This window comes from Cheilinus undulatus, linkage group 11, assembly GCF_018320785.1.
Source record: "Cheilinus undulatus linkage group 11, ASM1832078v1, whole genome shotgun sequence".
Taxonomy (NCBI): Eukaryota; Metazoa; Chordata; class Actinopteri; order Labriformes; family Labridae; genus Cheilinus; species Cheilinus undulatus.
Genome location: NC_054875.1, coordinates 17,023,261 through 17,051,191, shown reverse-complemented (window position 1 = coordinate 17,051,191; position 27,931 = coordinate 17,023,261). Strand labels below are relative to the sequence as shown.

General features: G+C 37.5%; 1 protein-coding gene across 1 annotated transcript; it reads right to left on the bottom strand.

The window, feature by feature from the left end:
* Positions 1–21: 21 nt before the first annotated feature.
* mybl2a (v-myb avian myeloblastosis viral oncogene homolog-like 2a) lies at positions 22–23,384 on the bottom strand. The gene is made up of 11 exons (XM_041798339.1): positions 23,159–23,384; positions 20,187–20,262; positions 14,116–14,208; positions 13,780–14,000; positions 13,492–13,612; positions 10,555–10,608; positions 10,114–10,340; positions 9,278–9,980; positions 6,414–6,656; positions 1,876–2,076; positions 22–1,652 (listed from the first exon to the last, which is right to left on the bottom strand). Exons 1-11 carry the CDS (start codon positions 23,167–23,169, stop codon positions 1,047–1,049), a joined length of 2,556 nt encoding a protein of 851 aa, XP_041654273.1. The 5' UTR covers positions 23,170–23,384; the 3' UTR covers positions 22–1,046.
* Between the last annotated feature and the right edge of the window lie 4,547 nt (positions 23,385–27,931).

Below are 27,931 nucleotides of genomic sequence, written 5' to 3'. Positions count from 1 at the left end.
TAATAAAAGTTAATTCTCTGAAGTGCTGTCATGTGGAACCACAGTACATCATAGGACTAAGTTAAATGTAAATTGCCACAATATAACAAACACTTTAATAAAAGACAATTTTAACTGTAATTTGTATAAAAGCCCATCTATTAACAAACCCCCCTGAAATTTTGAAAATTCCAATTCCATTTACTGTCAAATAACTGATAACCAGTGCTCTTAAAGCATTTAAAATCTTTTCAATGCAGCAGGATCACAGGTTGGAAAATAAAAAAAAAACACTGACGAACATTAAGTGAATTTTCTGGCCCTTTAAGTTTACAAGTCACATGGGATGACAAGCAAATCATTTCATAATTCATCATCAAGAGTAACCAAGGTCCAAGCTAATCTTAATCTGATCAGTTATATCTTTCAGAACATTTCAAAACTTAATGTATAAATGTTAACTATTGTCTGCCACAACATAACACTAAAACTGTTACTTAAAACTACAAATCACAATTACAAAAACCTCAAAATTTTACACATAGACTATATACAAACAACACAGTCCAAAGTGGAGAGCAAATTCTGGGATGACAAACCTGGAACTTGTTGGCTATCATTTGACAACATTTCAGCTTAAATGAATGTTGTTAACAGATCTGCAAACAAGTGTAGCCAAAAAATCACTAAGTCATTGTACCTCAACAACATTCTTATCATAAAGTTTGAGCCAGATAATTCACAGGTTATGAAAACAAGAAGTAATTATTGGCATGAAGTCCTTTACCACTGATGGTTGGCTATGCCTGAAGGAATAAAAAGTTGACTTTATTTGGCAGAGGCTTGTCATTATCAAATACCAGCATTATCTACCTATCAGACATCCATCTTGTAATATTACTGGAATGCACTTTAGCTAATTTGTGAGAAGGCCTATGGGGCTGCCTTTCTACCATCATGTTATCAAACAAGAAAAACAAAACTGACAAGTCACAAATGGTGCTCACTGTCTGTTTAACATATTGTTACAAGTGTTGAGGTTTTTAACATGTAATACAGAATCTCTATCAGTGTTTTGCAACCCAGTCATGCTTTTTGCAAGTCTTTGTCTTCAATGAATTTTTGTATAGAAATAGTCTCTCTGTGGTGTGAGGTGGCAGGTGGTTTCTCTTGGCTCTTACAATACAGGCTGCCATAGGATAGAGCCTGTCAAAACCCCCCGAGGTAGCTGGTATTGCCAACAGCCTCATGGCAAGGCTCTGGAGTTGGGGGAACTGAGTTGCAGATTTCCAGTACAACAAACTGTAGTTGCTGTCCCACAGAGGTTCTGACAGGTACATATCAAGTTCTGTCATTGTCTTAGCAATCTTACCAGGGGGCTGTGGGAAGTCTAATACTGACTTTCGTTTCAGATCACCTCCACTGGCTCTGTCCTTATAGTTATCATTAGAGCTGATGACAGATGCCTCCATCAGTGTATGAGCTTGGCTCTCCTCTTCACCGTCTCGCTGATTTTCACTCACCTTGCTTGTCTTGTCTATGCCTACCTCTTCAGAGGAAGACGCTAAGACCACCATATTTTCTAAAGCGGCTTCCATAATGATGCGAGCTTGATGCTTTGATGGAGGCTTCAGGAAACCAATTTGGTCCTCAACTTCAACTTCAAGAAAAGGCTGGAAAAAAAAGGTTTAAGCCTTAACTTTGGGTTATGACTGAAGTCATGATTGATTTATATTCATTTGAAGTACACAGAGATGCTGCACTGAAAAATGTGTAGAAATCATTAGCAAAGCATGACATTTTAATATAATTTTGGTGTCAACTGCTGAAGCCTGATGTGCCCACAATGTCAAAAAAACAATCATACAGACGCATTTGTGTTCTCTTAATTAGTACCTGCAGCTTGGTTTTAGGGTCAAGAACAGCAGCAGCTATTATGTCCCTCTGGTGAATCATTTCCTGGAAGTGTGTGAGGAGGCCTGTGCGCAGGGACTTGTTGAAGTGAACATAGTTGGTGACAACATTCTCCAAGGTCTTGTCAAGGCCAATGAGGCAAGGTATGATAAAGGAGATAGTCACTCCGTTTCCTTGCAGGACCTAGGTTAGAAGAATAAAGGAAATATCATACAGATTTGTGAAAAAGTATTTGTACCCTTCCCAATTTTCTTTTATTTTTTGCATATTTGTCACACTTAAATGTTTCAGATCATCAAACACATTTTAGTATTAGATAAAGATAAGCTGAGTAAATACATAATGCGATTTTCAAATGATGATTTCATTTATTTAGTGAAAAAGCCATCCAAACCTGTTGGGCCCTACGTAAAAAAGTAATTGCCTCTAATCCTAATTACTGCTTGTGCCACCCTTGGTGGCAACCGTTGCAAGTGTTCGGGACATCTGGCAAAGAGTCTTTCACATCACTGTGGAGGAATCTGGCACAATCCTCTTTGCAAAATTGTTTTAATTCAGCCACATTAGAGGGTTTTTGAGCAGAAACTGCCTTTTAAAGGTCATGCCAAAGCAACTCAATATGTTTTAAGTCTGGACTTCGACTAAGCCACTAAGCAACCTAAGCTTTGACTAAACCCTAATTTTATTTATTTATCGATCTGAAACATTTAAGTCTGACAAAGATACCCCCCTAAAAAAGGAAAACAGTAAAGGGGCAAATGTTTCCAGCTTTGTGGCAACAGTCCAAGAAAGGCTCTTATCCATTTCAACATGACTGTGCTCCAGTGCACAGTCATAAATATATGGTTTGATGAATTCGGTGTGGAAGAATTTGACTGACCACAGATCCCTGACCTTAACCACATTGAGCACTTTTGGGATGAACTGGAAGGGAGACTGTGAGCCAGACCTTCTTATTCAACATCAGTGGATGTTGTCACTGGAGCTTCCACATAGGTCAAGCCTAAGCGACTCTCATAGGTGAAACACCAACCGAGTTAGAAAAAGAACCAAGAGTTTTGAAAAGTGTTTTAACTCAAGTATATACATGTGACGCATGTGGACTTTGTTTTCATAGGTACATTATTTCAAATGACAACACTGTGGCAATTTATTTTATTTTGCTGCTTAGTAAACAATGGGCTACATCAGCGACTCATGCTCCCAAATGCCCTGAGAAAGAAACTCTGCATGATCAGACAAATTCCCCTTATTGGATAGATATCTGTATCTCTCATATTTATTATATTGAACTGAAAAACTCATTAGATATTTTGCATTTTGAATAAACAGACCAGGCTGCCATGTTTGGTCTGCACTGATAGTGTGAGCTAACTTGGCCAGAGTGCTCCTCCGATTACTATGTCTTAATCAACCCTTTCAGACTGTCAGGGCTGCATCTTTCACACGCTGTAGAAACGCTGCACCTCTCACGCACAGAGAATTTTGAGATTTGAGGTCTGGTTTATTAGCAGTTATTGTTTCCCACAAAAGCATAAGCACAGTCCTCAATTTTGGTGTATTTTTTCCTTTGTAAACTTTCAGACAGCATCTGAAATCATCATAACAACAGCAGGAATGACTTTCACCCCCACACCCCCGCTATAATAAAGGAAAGGGGTGCATGACATCTACTTCACTTGTACTTGTACAGTGTGAGCACCTTTTTAATCATAGTTTCCCCTATTTCTGTAGGTACTATTCTTTTAAGATTTTAGTTTTGTGTTATCCAATTTATCAACAATAAATACTTAAAAATTTGATATCTTTCGATGTATAATTAACCTTCGGTTCTTGAAAGGAAACAACAGATTTTTTAAAATTCATTTCTCCCTATGGACGGACAGACAGACGCACTTATTTTGGTAGTAGGCATAGTAGTCTTGTTGTAGTTGAAGTCATGGTAGGATAGGCAGAAGGGGGATGTAGAGTGTCAGCCTAGTCCAGTGGGGGTGACTGTTAGCCCAGTCAGGGCACCTCACCATAGCTCTGCTTCCTCCACCCTCTTACTAAGCCTGGGTCTATTGAAGGTGTAATCATGAATCGTGCTACGGTCCTATGCATTAAGTGCTTCCCATTCTATTTTAAGGCTGTCTTGAGAAGCCACCTACTCTACAGTGGTTCAGATAAATAGGTCTACTTTTTTTTATTTAATTCAAAATCACAGAATCCAATAGATTTATGAGATATTGTTTTAGGGGATATAGTATATGTAACAATAGCATGATCTGATATAATAATTTCATTTATTTTGCTGGATATTACCCTCTTTAAAGCAGACTTTTTCTCTCTCTCTCTCTCTCTCTCTCTATATATATATATATATATATATATATATACACATACACTAGTGCATCTCAAAAAATTAGAATATGAAAAAATTCAATATTTTTTCTCTCTTTTCTGAAAGTGAAACCCATATATTATACAGACTTGTTACATATAGAGTGAAATATTTCACACTTTTATTTCTTGAAATTTTAAACATTATGGCTTACAGATAAGAAAACCCAAAATTCAGTGTTTCAGAAAATTACAATGTTGTGAAAAAGTTAAATTTTAGAAAGTCATGGTGTCACACCCTAATCAGCTAATGAACCCCAAACCCCTGCAAAGGTTTCCTGAGCCTTTAAATGGTCTCTCAGTCTGGATCAATAGGCTACACAATCATGGGGAAGACTGCAGACTTGACAGATGTCTAGAAGACAGTCATGACACCCTCCACAAGGAGAGTAAGCCACAAAAGGTCATTCCTAAAGAAGCCGGTTGTTCACAGAGTGCTGTATCCAAGCATATTCATAGAAAGTTGAGTGGAAGGAAAAAAAAAGTGGTAGGAACAGGTGCACCACCATTGATTGGCCAGCAAACTGGCCAGACCTGACCCCCATAGAGAATCTATGGGTATTGTCAAGAGGAAGATGAGAGACACCAGACCCACCAGACCCACCAGACCCTATGACCTGAAGGCCGCTATCTTAAGTAACGTGGGCTTCCATTACACCTGAGCAGTGCCACAGGCTGGTCGCCTCCATGCCACACTGCACTGATGCAGTAATTCATGCAAAAGGAGGCCCAACCGAGTATTGAAGGCATAGAAATGAACATACTTTTCAGAAGCCTGACATTTCTGTTTAAAATATCCTTTTTTTAATTGTTCTTATGTAATATTCTAATTTTTTGAGACACTGAATTTTGGGTTTGTTATCTGTAGGCCATAATGCTTAAAATTTCAAGAAATAAAGGCTTGAAATATTTCACTCTATGTGTAACAAGTCTATATAATATATGGGTTTCACTTTCACTCTCTAATTTTTTGAGATGCACTAGTATATGTAACTGATTTGACTGCAACTGTTTTGCGGGTGTCAAAAGTATGTATTGTCTACTGTACAAGTGTGTAAAGTTCTCCATATATTTTCAAGTTCATTGATGGAAAGAAGATTAAAAACTTTTTTGTGGGTTTATCTTTCCGTTCTTACTTGAGCTATCATGAGAGCTCAAGATGCTATTTAGATCACTCCCCAAATATAATCACATCTGACAGAGTAGTGGTAGCACATTTGAATTTTGTCTATGAATGACATATCCAAGATGGGTGGTTTGCAACTATTCATAAGAGTGCAGAGTTCTGCAAATATTTCACATTTGACAACTAGGTACCTACCATGAATATCTGCATGTTGGGAGATCCGTTTAAACTGTATTCTATTATGAATTAACACCCTGCTCCTTGTAATAGACGCAGCTTCAACTGCCTGCCCCACCCATTGTCTTTTAAGGTATTCTATTTACCCTTTTTTTAAAATGAAGTTTCTGGAAAAAAAAACATAACTAAATAAAGAAACATCACAGCACAGTTTTCCCCGATGATATAAACTTTTTTTTTTTTTTTGCCATCATAATAGATTCACATTCCAGGTTGCAATTTGGACAGTAATTGGAAGAGTCTGAATTGATTCCTCATGAGCCATACTCTATATCAGAATCAACTTCTTTTTGGATATAAAGCTGCAAAGACAACAGGGACAAATGAAGTGACCAATTAAGATCACATGGAGAAGTCCTCTCAAACTTGCAAGCACACAAATATACATCAATATGTGGAGGGGTGAAGTTTCTCCCCCTTCCTCCACCTTTAGTGTCACCAGGCTGTAGGTAATTTTCGAATTGGCACCTAGATTGAGAGTCGGGGCTGCACAGCAATGGAGCTGTGTGTCTATGTCATGTCACAGGTGTGCATTCTGGTGTCTTCCTGGAGACTGACTTCCACATTGCCGGTGTGGATTGGCATGGTTTAGTGCAGCTAATGTGCCCACAATCAGCGTGGCTCCCTTAGTTGACACCAAGTGTGAAAGCGAGCATGATGAAATTGCAGCCCCTACTCAAACAGAGTCCCCCAGACTATCAAGTGTAAAAACAACTTAAATGTTAGTGCTGAACTGTTTGGACATTTAAAACCATGGTACTTTTAAAAGACTTACCTGCAAGATTTCCCCAAAGGGCTCAAGATGACCAAGGATGTCAATAACTTGCTCTCTCTTAACAATGACCAGAGGTGGGGCACTGGCAGTGTTGTTAGCATCTATGCGAGCTTGGGCTAAAAGAGTCATGATGGTGCTCCAAGTGGACTCCTGCACCATACGGCGTAAAGATAGTATCATTGAGTTCCAGCGGCAGTTGGTAGAGGAAGGGAAAAGAGAGATGTTGCATTCCTTTAACAAAACCTAAATAACACAGGAAAAAAGCGGTTTTAGAGTGTTTTGTTGAAATCTGACCAATTGATCACTGAAAAAATGGTTAATATGGATGAACTCAATTAACTTATTTTGCTACGGAGCAAATCCCTCCAGAGCAATTTTACATGAAGTTAAGGTTACAACTACCCATTCACATCCATTTACTCCACATTCACACAGTGGTGGCAGAAGTTGCTATAGAGATAAGCCATCAGTATTGGCCATTAGCATTGGTGACTGTTGTTCAGTAGGTATTTTGTTAATGGGCTTGAACTTGTAAAGCACTTTTTTAGTCATCTGACTACTTTTACCCCACACCTACCCATTCAGTCCACATTCACACACTTATGGCTAAGGTTGTTATGGAGATAAGCCAGCAGTATCAGCTTATCACAATCATGTGCATCCACATACATTTCCACGCTACTGATGCAGCAGTGGGATCATCCTACAAATGATGAGCCTTCGTGCAAATATTTAAGTAACACTTAATATAACTTTAGCCTCATGGTTTTTGTGGACTTGATGCTATACTTTATGTTCAACTTATTGATATATTAAATCATGACTTGTGAAAAATGAATATAACTTAACTCATTAAGTGATTGTTATTCAAGATGATTTTTGGGATGTTAACAATGCTAAGACTTGTTAGCAATAACCTGGATGGCGCCGCAGATGGCTGCCTTAGCACTTAGCTTTATTGTACTTTTGAGTTAATATACATACATTTGAGTTAATATATATATACAGTGCTTAACAAATTCATTAGACCACCACCCAAAGTAAGGTTTATGCCACAGCTGCCCCAAATTAACAGCATTGGTAATTACCAAAATCATTTTTTATGTTTCTGCAATGGTTAATACACCAAGATGTAGAAGCTCTTTAACCAAAATGATATTTTTAATGCTAAAATATAATTATTATTGTTATCCATGAATTTTCAAATTTACTGATTTCCAAAAAAAAAAAAAGAAAAAATTGTAAAGCACATTATTATTTCTTGATTAATATGTCAAATGATAGTTATTTACTTGCATTCCTAAAGAGAAAAATGAGTTTTAGTGGTTGAATGTTATGCTTGATTCATTTCTGACTTCTCTGAGAAGCCCAGTGAGTCGGCTCAAATTTGGGTATAAAAAGGTGAATTCAGTTTGAAATTCCTCATTCCTGTTCAAAATGGTCAAGAGCGTCAAGAGCTCTCTGAAAATAAAAGAGTCTGCATTAAAGCACTTCATGATGCCGGATGGTCTCTGAGACAAATAGGGAAAGACATAAAGTGTTCTCACAGTGCAGTCAAGTATGCTTTAAAGTCAACTGCCGAGACTAGTACTTACAAAATGCGCCAAGGAAGAGGTAGGAAACCAAAGTTAACTGAAGCAGATGTCAAACACCTCAAGAAGGAAGACCACTGCTGATCTTCAGGCAGAGATGAATGCTTCAAGATCAGAGTCTGAGAAAGTCTCCAGAATGACCATAAGCAGAGGACTGATGGAACAGGGTTTAAAGGGAAGAATAGCTGCTATGAAGCCATTATTGAGGCCTGCAAACATCCAGAAATGCCTCAGATTTGCCAGGGAGCACAAACACTGGACTGTTGATGACTGGAAGAAAGTACTCTGGAGGGACGAGTCCAAGTTTGAACTCTTGGGTCAGCATCGTCGTGTTTATGTCCGCAGAAAAGCTGGAGAACGTTTTGATGCCAGATGCATTGCACCCACAGTGAAACACGGTGGAGATTCCATTATGGTATGGGGTTCCATTTGTGGATACGGCGTGGGCAAATGAGTGAAAATGGACGGTATCATGAACAAGAACATCTACCACAACATCTTAGTGCATCATGGAATCCATTCTGGACTGAATCTGATTGGTCGTGGGTTGATATACCAACAAGACAGTGACCCCAAGCATATATCGAAGCTGTGCAGAGACTATTTGACCAAGAAAAAGGAATCTGGAGTACTGGAACTGATGGACTGGCCAAGTCAAAGACCAGATTTGAATTCTATTGAACATATTTGGGATTTAGTAGATTCAAAGATTGATGGCACAAAAGTTTCATCTAAAGCAAGTCTGTGGGAACAGCTAGAAACTATTTGGAACTCAATAACAAAAGAGACAGTGGAATAGTACATAAAAACAGTGCAAACAAGAATGCAAGCTGTTATCAAGGCCAAAGGAGGCCATACAGAATATTTTAGTTTTTTGTTATTATGTGTGAAAAAGGACTATTAAGGTGTTTCAGTTTGTTATTTGCCAAATAAATAACAATAACATTTTAAGTTTTAAACAAGTTCTTGAAAGATTTCTAAAATATTCATGTTTTCTGGTTTTTATGGCAGGTGGTCTAATATTCTCAAATATTTGATGTGCTACACACAGGAGCACTGCAAATTCACACAGCTTTGCCCTGCATTATGATTAGCAGATTTGCAAGAATTTAATATTTTGTGCACAATTTCTGCAATCTCGCACCAAAATTGAGAACAGAAACAGAATTTTTTACCCTTGATCAGCCCCCTCTTAAAGAACAAAGTAGTGATAGTTTAAAAGTAGTGTAAAATGCATTTTTCAAATTAATAGCATTTTCACTGTTTTCTTACCTTGTTCCAGTAGACGTTGCTTCTAAAGAAAGCAACCACATTGTGGACCTGAGAGAGAAGATTTTCCACGACCCTAGAGCTCTTCAGTGCCTCCTTAATCACAAGCTGCAATTTTGTTGCAACACATGTAGTCCTGGTCCCAATCTGCAGCTCTGAAAAAGGGGACTCTGAATCGGGCAACTGGTTCAAAAGAAATGCCATTATCTCATCTCCATCCGGTTCCCCACGGTTTGTTGAGCACATAATCTTGTAGTTGCAGAATACATCATTTCCAGTGACGATTTCTTTGGCCTGGTTAGCAAGGATATAGCCAATGCTATGAGGAAAGATGCCAAAACTCAATAACACACCTTCAAGTTCCCGGGCCACAGCAGTGCTGAGGTTTTGATGACTGAGGTGACGGACTGCCACAATAGGACGTTGAATCTGCCAAGAGTCACTCAAAAAGTGTAGCTGTACAACAAGAATAGCCTCATCCACTGAATGGGATTGATCTCCTGCCCAGAGGTCAAAAGTGACATGAATTTTGCCATCACCACCCTGGGTTTTGGCAAGGCAGGCTTGAAGGTCACGGATGAGCTGAGGCTTTATAGTTCTCTCTACATCATCGTATAGCTGTAGGCCAATGACACGCTGGGATAGCTTGGTGGATTCAGGTCTTATGGTGCTCATGAATGATCTGAAGCCTGGGCCTTCCACAAAACTGAGGGGAATGAAGTTTGCATTCTATGTTAACATGTAATTAGATGTGTATTTAAAGGTAATGCTTTAAAAGACACATAATTAAACTTCTGTACTTGAGCAATAATGAAACCACAACAAGGATTACAAGTCACCTGAGTGGCAGCATGTCTTCAGCAATCATCCTCAGTGTTGCATCTACAATTACTTTGTTGTCCACTGGCACGCCTCCTAGTGCAGTGCCTGAGTTAGAGCCAGGACTAGAACTCAAACAGGAACTTTGGGAGGGCAACTCCATCCTTGATTCCAAGTTCTGCAGCACTGAAACAGCAATCCTCTGATTGGTTTGGCTTTGCTGCACATGTTCTGTCCCAGTCTCTGGCTTTACATGCAGCAAAGAATAGAAGAGTGACATCATGATGCCGTAATGAAAGAAAAACATTTTACAATATACAGAAATCTACTAAGAATACATCAAAAAGTGAGCAATATACACTAGAATGATCATATTATTGAGGCTATTTGGAAAATACTATTTTACATAACAAACAAGTATCAGTTAAATGTGCCTAAAATATTTCACACAGCAAGCTTACCACTTGAAGAGATACTGGTTCAGTGTCCAAAACAACATCACACTTAAAGTCCACCTGCAACACAATGAAGAGTATGAATGCACATATGCACTACTCAGAAGCATATTACTGCTTCTCTGATAAAGTTCACAAGAAATAATGATTTAAAAACCTGTGTAATTTCTATCTACAGTGCAACCTTTTAGGCTATTACAGTTTAGTCTATGTTATGTATTATTCTGCATGAATAATTTTTGAATGAAAGAGATCAAACTTTCTTTTCTGCGCGCTCCTCAATTCTTTCTGTACCTACATTTCGTTTCACATCAGGCTTTAGTTTTGCCTTTTCACTTATTTTAGAGATAATGTATTAGAAAAATATTTGGAAAATAAAATTTGTATAGTGCATAATATTTGTGCAATAAAGCCTTATAATAAACAATGATTCTGATGGTCAGTACGCACCGCTGTCAGATAAGAATTTCATTGTTTAGATTTATTAGATTAGGTTTTAGAGATCACGTTACACTCTGGTTTATTGACTGATGTTTGCTTTTTTACATAGAGAAGTAAAGCTGTAAGTGGTGATAAGGGGCCCGTGTACCTTTACATATGTGAATATTAGTGTTGTGGCAAAGTGAGAAAAAATGGCCTGCTGCACTGATGTTGAGCAACTGAATTAGGAAACTGCTATGAACTCATGTTTTACACACGTTGCTAAGTGAGAGCACACAGTGAAAATGTGATGGTAAGTGGCTGGGGCAAATAATGCAAAATCCGTGTCTTAAAAGAACATGGGGCTAAATTAAGTATGCATTGTAAAAATGCACATATGGTCAAACTTGTCATACAGGGAATTGAACCAGACAAGCTCTGTATCTTTCAGACATGGACACTCACATCTACATTAAAATTTAAAATATCAAGTTTGATGGGCACTAAAGTCTTGCCTTCTGAGTTTTGTTCATGCGCCACACAAGGTTTGTTTATGATTGCTCTCACATGAAATTTAATATTACCTATATTTGGATCAAATGAACTCCCTCGGAGGATTTAATCCAATCTGTTTCTAGCAGAAGCGCCTCTGCCTGTGTGTGATGAGGCTGTAAAAGCGATTCAAGAACTCCTATTAATGATGTCTGGCTAATTTGTCAAACAACACACAAGAACAGAAAGGACTTTGGAGATATGTACTTGTGTGCCACACTGTGGTCTTTCTAAAGTCAGACTGTCAACTGTACACTACGAGAAAAAAAAAAAAAAAAAAAACGTATTTTTTTTCTGGGCATATATCAGTGATGAGAATAAATGATCCTCTTTCTGATGTAACAGTTTACCTGAAGTGTGAAGTGTGAACAACTGTAATATTAGAAATCACTTCTGGCACCCCTGTATCCTAACAGTCATAGCATAGTTATTTTTTCCCATTTTTTTAGTCCTCAAGCATTTATTAAAGGAACTGAATAAAACACCACTTACTTCGCTTGTGTGCACACTGACAAGGGCTTGGTCTGACTAATTTTTTGTATGTTTGTTAGACATCTAATGGTAATACAAAGGAAAACTTGGCAAAGTTTTGACCCGTGGCCCATCTGACAATCATTTTATCACTTTAAAATCCATTTGTCTGGGATCAATAAACTGGTGGACGATCCCTTTTGTCTTTTATTCCTCGCATGCATGTTTCTCATAACACCTGATGCTATTGGCGATATTTATGATCATTATTTATGCTCTTAAATAAACCTCGTCCACATACAGATTAAACAGAAACTCTTCAACCTTTATAAAAATAGGAATATTGACAATAGATCCCACAGGCATAGAGACAACAGGAGGATATGGAGACATGCAATGTGTGTGGATAATAATAGTAAAGAGATAAAATTAGTAGATAAAGTCAGTGGGGGACAAACGAGTCTAATCATAAAGCACATTTTCCAAAATACAAGATCTTACCTATCATATGTATATACAGTGCTTAACAAATTTATTAGACCACCCTAACCCTAACCAAAGGGTTTGTGTTTATGCCACAGCTGCCCCAAATTAACAGCATTGGTAATTACCAAAATCATTTTTTATGTTTCTGCAATGGTTAATACACCAAGATGTAGAAGCTCTTTAACCAAAATGATATTTTTAATGCTAAAATATAATTATTATTGTTATCCATGAATTTTCAAATTTACTGATTTCCAAAAAAAAAAAAAGAAAAAATTGTAAAGCACATTATTATTTCTTGATTAATATGTCAAATGATAGTTATTTACTTGCATTCCTAAAGAGAAAAATGAGTTTTAGTGGTTGAATGTTATGCTTGATTCATTTCTGACTTCTCTGAGAAGCCCAGTGAGTCGGCTCAAATTTGGGTATAAAAAGGTGAATTCAGTTTGAAATTCCTCATTCCTGTTCAAAATGGTCAAGAGCGTCAAGAGCTCTCTGAAAATGAAAGTCCATATTAAAGCACTTTATGATGCTGGATGGTCTTTGAGACAAATATGACAGGTGGTCTAATAAATTTGTTAAGCACTGTATGTTACAATAAAAGGTTTCTTAAATAATCATTTGGTTATTTATTTGTTAAATCTTTCAGATGTTAGACTCATTTGCATGTGGGGGGAGGCCTTTTCAACAGTAAATTTACTTAACACTTAATATTGGTATGCAATACAGTCCTAAAGTTACTCCTGATGTGGCAGGTAGGCTGAAGAGTTAATTTCTAACCCTGTCATTCATACATGCTAGATAAATTAGATAGATAGTTCTGAGGGAAATTCAAGACTACTAGATAGAAAATTGATGTTATGTTTTCATTCATAGATTTCTCCTGAGTACCCTCTGTGCTTGGGCCCTAATAATCCCATGGATTTTAATAGTGACCTTGCACCTGTTTGGTGCTTAGGCCCTAATTACCATTAATTAAACACAGTACGTGCAAAACTCCAAGAACTTTACCTCTCCTTCAACAAACTGTTGTATATCAAGGGAAATGCTGTCAGCTTCATCTTTATACAGGCCCAGCTCAGCCTTTCGTTTGATGGTTGAGTTCCAGTGATTTTTTATAGAGTTGTCTGTCCTGCAAGAAAAATGTAAAATGTCCATTTTAGACCATGTTTCTTCTCAGGTAAACCCCTAAAATTTTGAGAATAATTTTCATGTTTTAATTGCTCCTACATCTTGTTGTTGTTTCTTTATTTCTTATCAAATATCAGAAAGTCATTCAGCGCCATACAAAATACGTACCTTCCAGGAAGTAGTTTGGCAATCTCAGACCACCGATTACCAAGAATGGATTGGGCTTTGTAGATAATGAGGTCTTCTTCATTAGTCCAGGAGCTCTTTTTGACCAGTGGGTTGAGGTGGTTGTGCCATCGCTCACGACACTGCTTCCCAAACCGCCCTTTAAGGTGTCTGGCAATCAGACTCCAGTGCTTAGTGCCATACTTTCCCACTAGCTGTATGATCTGTAAAGAAAAACACTCAAGTAAACTATAGACTACAAAAGGAAGAGAAAAACATTGACACTAATATTTGTTACAGCAACAAATCTATCAGGTTAGATATTGATTACTTATCCACCTTTTCATCTTCTTCTCTGGACCAGCAGCCCTTGACTACATCTGGATCTGCATGCTTTTTCCATGGATGTATACACTGTAATTCTGTCTGCTCCTATTTAAAAAACAGAAAGTAGATTTGACTTCTTTTTCTTGTCATGCAAAATTAAAGGAATGTATTATCCACCATGGGAAGTGTGATGAGAGTTATTTACAATTACAAGATTCCTATCTTAGTCTAACAACATCACAGTTAAAATCAGGTTTAAACATCAACACCCAGACACTCTCTAAATATTGGTTAATTACAGCCCTGGCCAAGAAGAACAGGAACTCCCATCAGCCACTTTAGCAGGTTTAATTAGTTAGTTTCACAACCTGTGTTTCACTCTAACTCTGTTCAGCTGTTATTGCCAGTATTTGTGAATTGGATACATATTGTAATGAAGCCAATTTGCACAAAAATGCGTCTTTTTCCCCCAAATAATTGAAAAGAGACTCAACCTCTTTTCATTTTCAGTTAAGTGTTGATTAGTTTTTAACACTTTTAGAAAGTTTGGTACATTTATTATTTTGCAAAAATTATTTGTTTTAGTTTAGTTATTATTAGATTTAATGATAGTTTTTGCCCCCAGATAAATGGGATACATGTTGGGGGGGCAGACAAAAAGTAAGTATGATACAATTTTTAAAAAGCCTCCTCTCTATATTATTTAAATTTCATATTGACATTCAACTCAAAACCTAAACTCATAATTTCTTGCAGTGACACATTTGGTGTCACATCAGAGCTTTGCTATAACACACTAAAATGCTGATTTGTTAGTGTGAGAGCGTTTTCCCGCTGCCTACACAGACTTTAATAACAATGAGTGCCTGTGTGGTTGAACATATTTCTTCTTCTTTTCTGCACGGCTGTAAATGCCAGTAATTGTCTCATGAACGAGTATATGGGCATAATCAAATAATAAATAATCAAATATATCTAGCTAGGAAATGAAGATTAGATGTGGCTACATCCACACCACAGGCCTTAATGCTCAATTCTGATCTTTTGCTCAGTTGTAACTTTGTTTGCCTGTTCACACCACATTTGTATCCCAGAACATCACATACGTATCTGATTTAGTACTACAAAGTTGCCTGATATGAAAAGATCAGATTCAAGGTGACTATTGCCATTTACACTGTCAGAAAAAGCAGCTCACAATTGAGCAAAAAAAAAAACACTTAACTTTACCCTTCATCAAAGTATCATCTAAAATATAAGAGCGCTCACAAGAAAAAAAATGACTTCGAGACTTTTTTAATGGCCGTAAATTTCAAAAATCCAATGTAATACTTTTATTTTTTGTATTTTTATTTTTGGGCATTTTGTGCCTTTATTTGATGGAGGCGGGGATGGTGGGTGGGGTCGGGGATTGGGGGGAGAGCGGGGAGGGACGTGCGGTGGGGGGCCTCAGGCTGGATTCGAGCCCGGAACGCCCGCGTACATGGGGCGCGCGCCTTATCCATTCTGCCACCTGCGCCTCCCAATGTAATACTTTTAAACACTTTTCAAGGATCTGCAGGAACCCTGTGAGGGAGTCAGGGAGAATTAGAAAAGAAGGAAAAAGATCCTTTACTCGTACACGGATGGGCTCTTGTATGTCCGTCTTCCCCATTGATTGTTTAAAACCAGCCTTTCTCATATATTTCAGTACCGTCATGTTTAGGGGTGTAACAGTGTGGAAAGATTTTAGTTCAGTACATACCTCAGTAATGAAGTCACGGTTCGGTATGTTTAAAGGTGCAAAATAGCAATTCTGCATGCAGTTAGTACGTTTGCCACAATGACTATACAATATGGGGCGTTTACACGCAATTGTGCGTGTGCATGTAAATATACTACTTTCGCACACGCAAAGTGATTTATCAAACCTAAAAGCAATTTTGCTCATTTAAACCGCATTTTAATTAAACACGTCTCAAAGGCAGGTGCAAACGGTTTGTGTGCGTAATTGCGCACACATGGTCCAAGAGACATTTGGGAAAAAGATGGAATTTTTTAAAATATATTAATTTTCAATATTTACCCTCTTAGGTGTTTAAAATACAAATTTTCACTCATTTATCATGATCTTTCTGTAATTATAGCAAGAAAAGGTCGTAATACTATGCAGTGAATGAGTTGGATATGCCACTTTAAACTCTCTTTAGAGCAGGGAGGAACATCGTAAAAAGATGCACAGCAACGCAACTGCTTCACCTCAGCTTCGCAAAAGTGCTGTCCAAAAAGCAGCTGATACAGAGTACATGATTTTAAGACTTGACAAGAAGGATTTATTTAATCTAATTTTGGTTTTCCTTCTTTTTAAGATGAAGAATTTAACCACCCTGCGCAGCTGGACAGACTCTTATCAAGTCCAGCCCTTCCCACACCTCTGACTAGTTTTCTGCATCTCAGGCCTTAACAGATGTCAATGGTTTTTGCCTTTTAAAACCAGACATCTATTCCTGTGGGGATTAAAACAGCTGCTCTCAGGATAGCAAATACTTTCCCTGCGTATTGTTCCTCAGCCACAAACGGGGACATCGTATCTGGTTCTGGTGAGTGACTTAGTTAAATGTCAGCCTGATTTAATCCCTCATTATAAAGAATAGTAATGTCAAACTAGTATCAACTAAATTTATTTACATACGATTTAATTTAATGTCATCAAGACATGCAATTGTGGTCTTGATCACTTACAATTAAACGGGACATCGTTTATAAATCCTGTGGCGTATTTAACTCCAGCTCTCATTAAATGGAAAAAAAAAAATTCTCATAATGGTTAAAATGACTTGATAACTGAACATTCAATCCAAACTGGACGCTGTCGTATGACATGAGAGCTCAGCATGTTTGATCTTGGCACAGCTCTCAAAAACATAATTACACACGGAGATGTGCCACTTCATCACACGCGCGGGGATGTCAGGGGGGATTCAGAGAGAACAGAGATGCAGAAGAACGACTGTTGTGGCTCAGACATGTACTTGTAAGTCAAGTTTTCACTCAGTAGATAAGGGTTTATAGCTCTTTGAGCAGTAAAAGTGCAGCAGTTAGGGAAACATCTCCATGGGATCCTCCTATCTCTCTCATGATGGGATCCTCCTATCTCTCTCACCAAGGTCAGGTGAGAAAATCTGGGGGTCAAATCAAATATTGTGGACAACAGGTTGCCGTTCTAAAGCCAGAAACAGTCATGCTGAATGTATATTTATAATGAATATTCCAGCGTTGTAAATTTAGCATCAGTGGGTCTTAAAAACATAAAAAATGTGAAAAAAAAGCCACCTAATACAAGGACAGCATATTTATGCCTAAGCTGTTTAGATACTTGCAAATAAATATATCTAAAGTAGATAACTAACCAATATATGCATGTGTAAACAAAAAAAAATTTCCATGTCCGTCCCTCGGCTTTCTGTCCCTGAAATATTTTGGCCCCTGGGAAAAAAATAAGTAGGTCGGACCAAACCCGCGGCGCTTCGGTGCGCACTCGTCCTATGTGGAAATTGTGGGTGAAGGTGATGTTCCAGGCCATCAGTAACCTGTAGACTTACACCATAAGCCATGGTTTCTGATTTGGCCGTACTGTGATGGTCTTGGTCTCCTTGACATCATCAGTGCATTTGCCGAGGTAGGCAGTGACGGTTTCTGTATATTCCTGGATGTTGGTGTGTCGATTGTGGGTTGCTGCCTGCTTAAACATGTTCCAGCCTGTGGTGTTAAAGCAGTCCTGAAGTGATGAGGACGCACCCTCAGGCCACACCCTGACCTGCTTCTGAACCACTCTGGTCACTTTAACCCTTGGCCTGTATGCAGGAGTTAGCTTGACAGTGATGTGGTCAGAAGCACTAAAGGTGGGGAGAGGAGAGGTCTGTCTGATCTGTGTCAAATGGGGGTGTAACGGCACAGAAAAATTTTGGTTTGGTATGTACCTAGGTTTTGAAGCCACAGTTCGGTACATTTTCCTTACGTAATTGAAGCAGATAAATATATATATATTCTTTTTTAATTAAATTGTATTAAAATAAATAGGCTGAATAAATGACATTTAAATCATTAATAATGCAGCAACCTCCTTCCAAAAGTTCTTCAATGATTAAAAATGTTAATAAATAAATCTGTTTTTGAAATACTAGAATTTTTTATTGATATATTGACATATTTATACCCATTCTTTAAACACTAAAATTTCCAAGCCAACTTGAACACATTATCATACAACCGCGTGTTAGCTTGTCAAGTATGCTAATTAGCATCTTTCCTGCCCATTTCAACACAGACTTCAGCACTGGATTACTTTTTTAACCAATGGGACCTACTACAAAGTTTGGGAGAACTTTTCACACAGCCCATCCTGGTGGATAAAGAGGTTAGAGCCATGTGAAATCTGAGGATAACTTCACCTATGATGCAGCTGCAGACATGAAGGAGTCTCCTCTCCCCCTACTCTGAGGCTGACAGTTGAGAACTAATTTGATTCACAGAGCCAGAGCACCATTGTTATAATAAAAACTATCTTAAAGAATAGGAAATTCATAAAAGGCTGGTGAGACTTTTTGTTGTTCCTCCTTGTTAAAATGACGTTCTTGTTTGAGTGGAGCCTTTTTAAATTCTTTGACTGATCCGCTGGATGACGTGCTGTCAGCGACACAGCTGCTGAATAATCTCAGCGCAACTGTTGTTGTCTTCGTCCGCTGTTGTATTTTAGTGGGCAACAAAGTGTTCCTAAACAGGACACTTTTATGTGGGAATATTCAGGCTGTTGCTGTCGTTTGCTGTGGTTGCGTGGTTGCCAGGACAGTGTGACAGTGAGTTGTGCTCTGGTTTTCTGTCTGTATGTGAGCTTCGTTCCACATGTATTTGTTCGGTACATGTCTGTACTGTACCAAGAGGCCCGTACCAAATTGGTACGATACAAATACACGTACCTTTACACCCGTAGTGTCAAGGTCTGATTTCCAAACCATATCGCTCGAATCATCTTCAAGCACCAACACTTGTATACAGTTAGTAAGCTTTCAGCAGTTTGCTCGTCTTGTTAGCTTGAGATGAGCTGTCAGCGTCTCACTTCTCTGCTGCACCATAAAACTCTTTACAATAACTGGCTGTTAACTTAGTTAGACATTAATGGAGGGCTGTAATTTAGGCTGTTTTGGTTTTGATTTTTCAAAGTACATTCACTTACAAGCATACCTAAAACACCCCTACCAGTAACGTTGGTTACTGGTAGGGGTGGGAATCACAGGGTAGGGCTACAACAATGAATCGATAAATTTACTAAAAATTGATAAAGGGTTTGGGAACAAATGTACTTATCGATTCCTTGTGTTGCACAATTATGGCATCACTTGGTGTGAAGCCACTTACGTCACACACAGACGGCTGATAAACCTTACTTTTGCTTAGTTTAGTACTTCTCTGATTATAATCTGACGATTAATGGAAAAAATAAGTAGCTATATTCATCATCAACAGTGTCTCATGATGAAGATAAGGCCCTATCAATCTCAAAACAGCTCATTGTTGTAAAAACTTTGGCAGAACTTTAGTTTTGTTTCTGTTACAATACAAGACTAGATAAAAACAATAGCATTGACTGTCAGGTGTTCATGTAATCCATGATATTTACCTCACTTTGTGTTCTACATGTCTGCTAAAATTTTAACCGGAGAGAGGAATTAAATAATTATAGTAATAATAATTTATCATTGATCAATTATCAATGATTAATCATCATTGGGGCTGGCAGCATAAAGTTCCAATGTGTAATTCTTATGAGTTACTAACATTTTGTTTTGTCTAGTGTTATTTAGAGTGACCTGTGATAGTTGGTACAGCCCGTGGTGTATTAAACATTAAATATATCTCGTCTGCTGTCTGTGCAATATGTGTTTGATAGAATGGGCCTTTACCTTCTTGTTTTTGTGTCTGCATCACTGTTTATTTTTTCATCACTTAATATTTAATGAAGTTGAATAAAGATCAAAGAGGCTCTTTGTTAATTCCATCTAAAGTATGAAGATTTGATCAAAAGTGGTGACTGTAGACTCACTTACCTCTTCTTCAGTCTTACTTGCCGGGTCAGGATCAGTGTCAATGCACAAACCACTTAAGTCTCCTTCTTCTTTAATACTGAAATCACACATTTAAAAAAGTATTATATTTGACTGTCAGTCACTCTTGTATAACTAAAGATCTGAAGAAGCCCTAATTGGGGATTACAGATTTCAAAAAAAGGGTTGAGCAATAGTGACCTGACATCCCCAGGCAGACTGTTTAACATATCCAAGCATATACAGTGCTTAACAAATTTATTAGACCACCAGTCATATCTGTCTCAAAGACCATCCAGCATCATGTAGTGCTTTAATGCAGACTCTTTTATTTTCAGAGAGCACTTGACGCTCTTGACCATTTTGAACAGGAATGAGGGATTTCAAACTGAATTCACCCAAATTTGAGCCGGCTCACTGGGCTTCTCTGAGAAGTCAGAAATTAATCAAGCATAACATTCAACCACTAAAACTCATTTTTCTCTTCAGGAATGCAAGTAAATAACTATTATTTGACATATTAATCAAGAAATAATTATGTGCTTTACTATTTTTTCATTTTTTTTTTGTAAATCACTAAATTTGAAAATTCATGGATAACAATAATAATTACATTTAAGCATTAAAAATATCATTTTGGTTAAAGAGCTTCTACATATTCGTGTATTAACCATTGCAGAAACATAAAAAAATGATTTTGGTAATTACCAATGCTGTTAATTTAGGGCAGCTGTGGCATAAACCTCACTTTGGTTAGGGTTAGGGTGGTCTAATAAATTTGTTAAGCACTGTATATTTCACAGTCATCTGGTCAAGAGCCTGTAGCCTGTGTTTTTCAGGAGGGCAGAACCTTTAAAATAATCTTCAAAGATGTTTGGACAAACTTTCTGCCTTTCACAAACGTTATACGGGCTAATCAGAGCAACAAAACATATGAGGTAGTAGGCATTCACAGATGTGCGGAATAAACTACATGATGTTAGCTGACAAGTCAGTCATTTTAATTGTTAAAAGTCACATATTTTACCCCGTTAAGACAAGTTTATATTGGTCTCAGAGGTCTCCAAAACATGCCTGTGGAGTTTGTAGCTGAAAAAACGCTCCAGAATTGGATTTTTACATGTCTGAAAAAACACCTCTGTTCCACACATCCATCTGGAAAACCAGTCATCCAAAGTGTTTGAGGAAGGGCAGAGGATTTGAAAAAAACCCAGAGTGTGATTGGATTAATGTTCTGTCACATCTTTACGGGCCAATCAGAGCAACAAAACACGTGACGGCCATCTTGGCGGGGGCAACGTTCTCATTAAAGGCAACGCATGTACATTGAAAATAAATCATAACTTGCTCATTTCTCAACTGATTTTGCGGTTTGCTTTATTGTCAACGTCAAAACGTGCTATTAATACAGAACATTTGATTTAAAAAAAAAAAAAAAAAAAAAAAAACAGAAAAGGGCTTTCTACCAATGTAGCCTACAATTTTAGCAATTTTACTCTTTAAGTCCAGAGGTCTGGGAATCGTTTATGTTCAGCAATTATATATTCATAAATGTATATACATAGACATATAGTTGTATGTATAAAAATAGAAAGATAAAGATATACATATATAGAAAATATGGTTTTTGATCAAGAGATTTAATTGTAAAGGTAATCAGATAATCATTATTATTAATCTATTTGTCTCTCTCTCCCTCCTTATCTCTCTCTGTATATATATATATATATATATATATATATATATATATGTTTATAGAAACAAACACACTGTGGAGATAGAATAGAACCGAGTTTATTGCCATTTGTACAAGTTAGAAACAGGTACATTGAAATTGTTGTGCTGCCAAAAGCCACTTTGGGATCTTGGCGCTGCTGGACCAACTACCACTGCTGATACTGGCACTGCTACTACAATTGGTAATACTATTACAAATGCTGATACTACTTCTATGACTCTAAAGGCTATTTATACCACTACTGCTTGTACAACTATACAACAGCTACTATTAATCATCTAGTATTTGGCTGTCAAGCTGCTAGCTCGCATTAGTGTTTTGCTAGTAGCCAGGTAGTTACTGAAGCTCTAAACAAGAACTAATTATGAAAAAAGAGCCAAAAACTATTCTTACCTATGAAAGGTTATTTCCAGTTTCCTTGTTTCAACTGTACGGTGTAGTGTGCAACTGTATGCAGCACAATGTGCAGGTATCCTTGTTGTTTAAGTTTTTGTGTCATCTATAACCATGGAATGCCTCAACACTTTTCCCCCCACTAGCTTTGCCTCGCCATAGGCACGCAGCTCAAAGGGGCGTGTCGTATCTACTCTTCTATATATATCTATGGTAGAGAGTATATATGGCTAAAGTCACACCCGCTGACATCATCCTGTGATGAAACTTGTAACTAAAGCTAACAAAGCTAAAGCAAACCACCATTTAACTACATTAAAAATGTGTTGACACATAATTGAATCCCAAATTAGATCTGTTTCATTTATGAAATGTTACTTACCCTGTTGTTTGCAATGTAGCTATTTCATGAATGTAAATGCCAGAAAAAAAGTTGATTTTTTTTCTAAAACAGGAAATGTGCTGCACCAGCAAAATACTGCACTATGTACTTACAAAGAAAGCATCTTACGTGATCATTCCTGCAATTACCATGTAGTTTGTGACCTGCTTTAGTGAGTTAACTAACAAAATTTTCTCTAAGGTGATGAAGAAGTGCTGGGATGGGGTGCACCAACTTGTGATTTCGTCAAGGGCGCCAAAATGGCCTGAGCCGGCCCTGCGTGTGTGACTGCTTGTACACATGCCAAAGTATACACAAAGTTGGCTAAAAAGCATCCTCTAAACTCACGACTGTGACGCGGACTGAAAACAACAGCAATGTGACTGTCTGCAAGATTTTACTGTGAAACCAAACAAAATAAAAAAATATATATCAACGAACGTGAATGTTTGCCACACTTACCCGCGCGACATGTCTGTTATGTCTCTTCTCGAGATGCAGACCGGAGCTCCCAATTGCTAGCTTGAACCGTTTTGACACTTCTAATAGTGCACTTTCGTCTATGACCGAATATGCATGGGTTAAAACGTGTATAAATACACACAGAAGTAGAACTCGGTTTCGGGAGATATTTGCCTGGTACACAAAGTCAGGCGTCCGCTCTTCGTCTAGTTCAGGATTTCCGGTAGACGAGATGCCTTGAGTCGCATTGCTGCCTCACTCAGGTCAGTCCTAAACACGTCCTGGGTCCATCCGAGAAGTAAAAAATGACTTCCCAAGTCCTTTCCTATCCATTTTCCCTTAACCCAGTAGTGAAAACGTCACAGAATGAAGCAATGATGGGAGTTATGAATAAACGACAACCGTTTATTAGGAAATCCAATCCGACTGCGTTTTCACTAGGCGGATGTTGCGGACGTGACTTGTGTTATTTGTGTAAAAAAAAATACAATACAAAAGTTGATTGACTACGAAATCCGCATCTATCACTCGTCGCGTTCTCCGTGTTGTGAAAACTTCGGTGCTAAGTATGAGCTCAGCTCAACAAGACTACAATGGCCCTTTATCTCTTCAGGACGAGACACTGTGCCTGTGAACATCTATAACAGCAGAAACGTTTCCCTTTATCTCTCTTCATGGTCAGTACCACTAGATGATATTCAAGTCCTTTTTTGCCACGGTATCAAATCGTTTGTTTTTATACTCGACCTATCCATTTTCCCTTTAATTGTCTCTTTTCTGTCTTTCTTTCAGCTCGTTGTGTGAAAAGCACTATAAACTGCAAATAAAAACCTTCAATAATTATAGATTTTCCTCGTCTTGCTTTCGTTATTATGATGAGAAATATAATAACAATATGTCAATATGCCAACTTGATCACTTGAAATAGTTGTGATATATTTTACAACCTTCTTTACACCTACTTAATATTTCAAAATAGCAAAATAAATGCATTATGAAATACTGACTGATCAGCTTATTCAATGTCTGGATAAAACATGGAAATGAAATACTCACCTATGAGGAATGATACAGTTGTCATGTCTGTGATACGTTCAAAATTCTTATGCAAATTGTGTTTTTCTCTGATTTTTCTAAATAGTCAATGCAAATGACAGTCAATATAATTTTCAACTCATCAGCTGTTAAAGTAAAATTCAAATTTTATCGAACAAATCCACCAATCAGGGCTTGACATTTACACCCACCAACTAGCCAAATGTGGGTTGATTTCAGCTGGCTAGTACCAGACTGACAACTAGCCACTTTGGCAGGTGGAATTTATCAGTGTCACAACCTCAGCATTCTCTGGTGGATATTTGTCTGAGTGAGAATTAGATATGTTTATGAAACCAGCTGTATTTATGTTTTTTTTAAATAAAGTTAATTATCAGTCAGTGCTTAAATACAGTATAAATTTAATATCCATTAAAGAGGGAAATGAAGCATGTGTTTCATCTGATACCAGATATGCCCAGTTTGGCATGTAACAAATAGTTTTCCAACAACAAAATTGTGGCCAATGAAAATGATCAGTGGCTTGTGACTTTTCAAAATGAGTAGCCATGGTGGCCAGTGAGCAAAAAGGTTAATTTCAAGCCCTGAGACCAATTTAATAAAAAAAAAAAAACTCAAAATGCACTGTTCCAAATTATTGTGCACAAGAGTTTCAGAACATTTTATAGGTTCTAAAGAACTGAAAATGGTCATTTGTTGAATTTGCAGCATAAGGAGGTCAAATTTACTGAAATCAAAAGCTATTTCAATCAAAAAAATGTGAACAGGCCAAGTTACATTTTAACTTAGGACCCCTTTTGGTATCACCTTCACAATTCTTGCATCCATTGAACTTGTGAGTTTTTGGAAAGTTTCTGCTGGAATATCTTTAGCTTGAGGATGCTCCAAAGGTTCTCAATAGGGTTGAGGTAAGGGGAGGATGGGGCCCCATGAGTTTCTCTCCTTTTATGCCCATAGCAGCCAATGACACAGAGGTATTCTTTGCAGCATGAGATGGTGCATTGTCATGCATGAAGGTAATTTTTCTACGGAAGGCACGGTTCTTCTTTCTGTACCATGGAAGAAAGTGGTCAGTCAGAAACCCCTCATACTTTACTGAGGTCATTTTCTCACCTTCAGGGACCCTAAAGTGGCCTACCAGCTCTTTCCCCATGATTCAGGCCCAAAACATGACTCTGCCACCTCCTTGCTGACGGTGCAGCCTTTTTGGGACATGGTGGCCATGGTGGCCATCCACCAACCATCCACTACTCCTCCATCTGGACCATCCAGGGTTGCACGGCACTCATCAGTAAACAAGAGTGTTTGAAAATAAATCTTCATGTATTTCCGGGCCCACTGTAACCGTTTCTGCTTGTGAGCACTGGATGGGGTGGCTGAATAGTAGGTTTACATATGCATGACTGCAAGCCTCTGGAGGATCCTACACCTTGAGGTTCATGGGACTCTGGAGGCCCCACCAGCTTCAAATACCTATTTGCTGCTTTGTAATGGCATTTTAGCATCTGCTCTCTTAATCCGATGAAAGTGTCTGGCAGAAACCTTCCTCATTATGACTTTATCTGCACAAACCCGTCTGTGCTCTGAATCAGCCACAAATTTCATCACAGTACGATGAGCACTCTTAAGTTTTCGTGAAATATCTAATGTTTTCTTATCTTGTCCTTGGCATTGCACTATTTAACGCTATTCGGCAGCAGAGGGATCCTTTTTCTTTCCCATATTGCTATAAAACCTGTGGCCTGCTTAATAATGTGGAACGTCCTTCTTCCTTTAATTGGGATCACATGGCAAACTAATAATCACAGGTGTCTGAGATTGATTTCAGTGATCCAAAGAGCCCTGAGACACAATACCATCAATGAGTCTAATTGAAAAACAAGAAGTTGACTGGTTATTACACGAAAATCCAATTTTCATAATAATTTGGAATGTTCAGTATTTAGTTCATGAACAGTTTCTAAGCTCTGCTGTTTGTAAATAGCAACTTTCAACTTTTTCCTTATCATTTCAACTTTGATCTTAATATTGTATTTCAACTTAATTCTCAAAATATCAACTTAATTCTTGTGGTTTGGACTTTAATCTTGACTTGTTTTTTCCTTCACTGGTGTCCCTCGTCCTCTTCCATATAATACATTACAGTGAGTGTCTGTCTTTTTTTGTATACCGCTAACTTTGACTGATGTTACCTCAGGCTCGCTCTGTGACCATGTAAAAGGAAAAAACAATGGAAAAATGTGTCTCCTTTGTTCAGAAAAACTCCACATTGTATATTTTGGTAAAAGAAATGTGAAATACTGTTGCTTGAGAAACGTGTAAATTTAATATTTACACAAATACAGGTTTATTTTCTATATTCTTGTGAGCATTTGAGTGAAAATACTATGATTAACATGAGAAAATTAGCTTAAGATTTTAAAGCTCATTTGCAAACTTTAAGATTATGTGGACATCAACTTTAGTTTTGTCACACGGGATGCAGGTTGTTTTTTTTATTGTGGTTGATTTCTGAGAGACTAAAGAAGAATTCCACCGGAAGGCCGTACTCCAACCATCACGGCAGCTGCAGGAAGGGAGGTCGGGGATCCTTATCCAGAGTCTTTTGCTTCTCCACTTGGATAACAGATTAGACTCAACAGACAGATGCTTGGGGCCCCAAACTAACAAATTATCTAAAAGAGAAACTGTTGACTTGAACTGAACTTCTGACGTGACTAAACTGAATTTTGAACTATTTACAAGAACTATATTTCTACACCTAAGAATGAAGTACCCAGGTACCTAGGGAAAAAATAGAGTGGACTAATCATTTCAATTTTTGTTGCTTTGATTATTAAAATAACAGAGCTCTGAAAAGGTGCACATTTGTACTTCATTTTCATGTATACTACTTTTAAGACAGAAAATATTCTTCAAGGTCAAAGTTCACACTAAGTATATTTTCTGTTAAAAAAGATATTTCTTGTTTCACATAAAGTCGTTTTTTTTGGTTTTACTGACATCCTCCTGTGGACCTAATAGATGTTGGTGTATTATGATTTCAACTGGCATCCAATCCATTTCAATCTAAAACTGATTAATGTTATCATAAGCTGAAAGTTATTAATTATATTTTCTGTAACTCTCAGTACCTGTTGCTCTGTTTGTGGTACTAATAATGTCACAAAGTCATATTTGTCGTCAACAACAGTTTTTTAAACCACAACAGATATATAGTTTCTTTATTATTATTTTTCATAACATTTCATTTAAATGCTCTATTTAACAAACAAATAACATATCAACAGTAGGATTATATAGGAATGTGAGTAATAATATAAACCAAAATGTGACTTTATGCCTTTGGAATTAAGTTGGTGAGTAATGGTGCTTGACTCTTTAAAACCTCTGAAACCTTTGTTTAAGTTGTATTTATTATTTTTTTAATGTCTACAATTTTTTTTTAACGACTGGCATTGAAGAAACACTTAACTTAAAGATATCTTCTGATTGTGCACAGTTTTAATTTGAACACTTTAAATTTAACCCCCTTTTATTCGTTTATTTATTTACTTACTTTTGAGGGAGGGGGGCAAAACCATTTACACTTTGGAACTGACCTTTTTTTTTTTTTTTTTTCAAACAATGTTATTTTCATAGAATATCTTTGTCACAAACTGGAAAAACTTAAAAAAAAAAAAGTGGAATCACATGAAAGAATGTAGAAACCAACTT

Excerpts from the sequence above, each read along its gene's own strand:
- mybl2a (XM_041798339.1), bottom strand. Across the intron at positions 9,981-10,113 it reads GAAGACATGCTGCCACTCAG|TTTTGTGGAAGGCCCAGGCT; the intron begins GTGACTTGTAAT and ends CATTCCCCTCAG. Across the intron at positions 2,077-6,413 it reads CCTTTGGGGAAATCTTGCAG|GTCCTGCAAGGAAACGGAGT; the intron begins GTAAGTCTTTTA and ends CTTCTAACCTAG.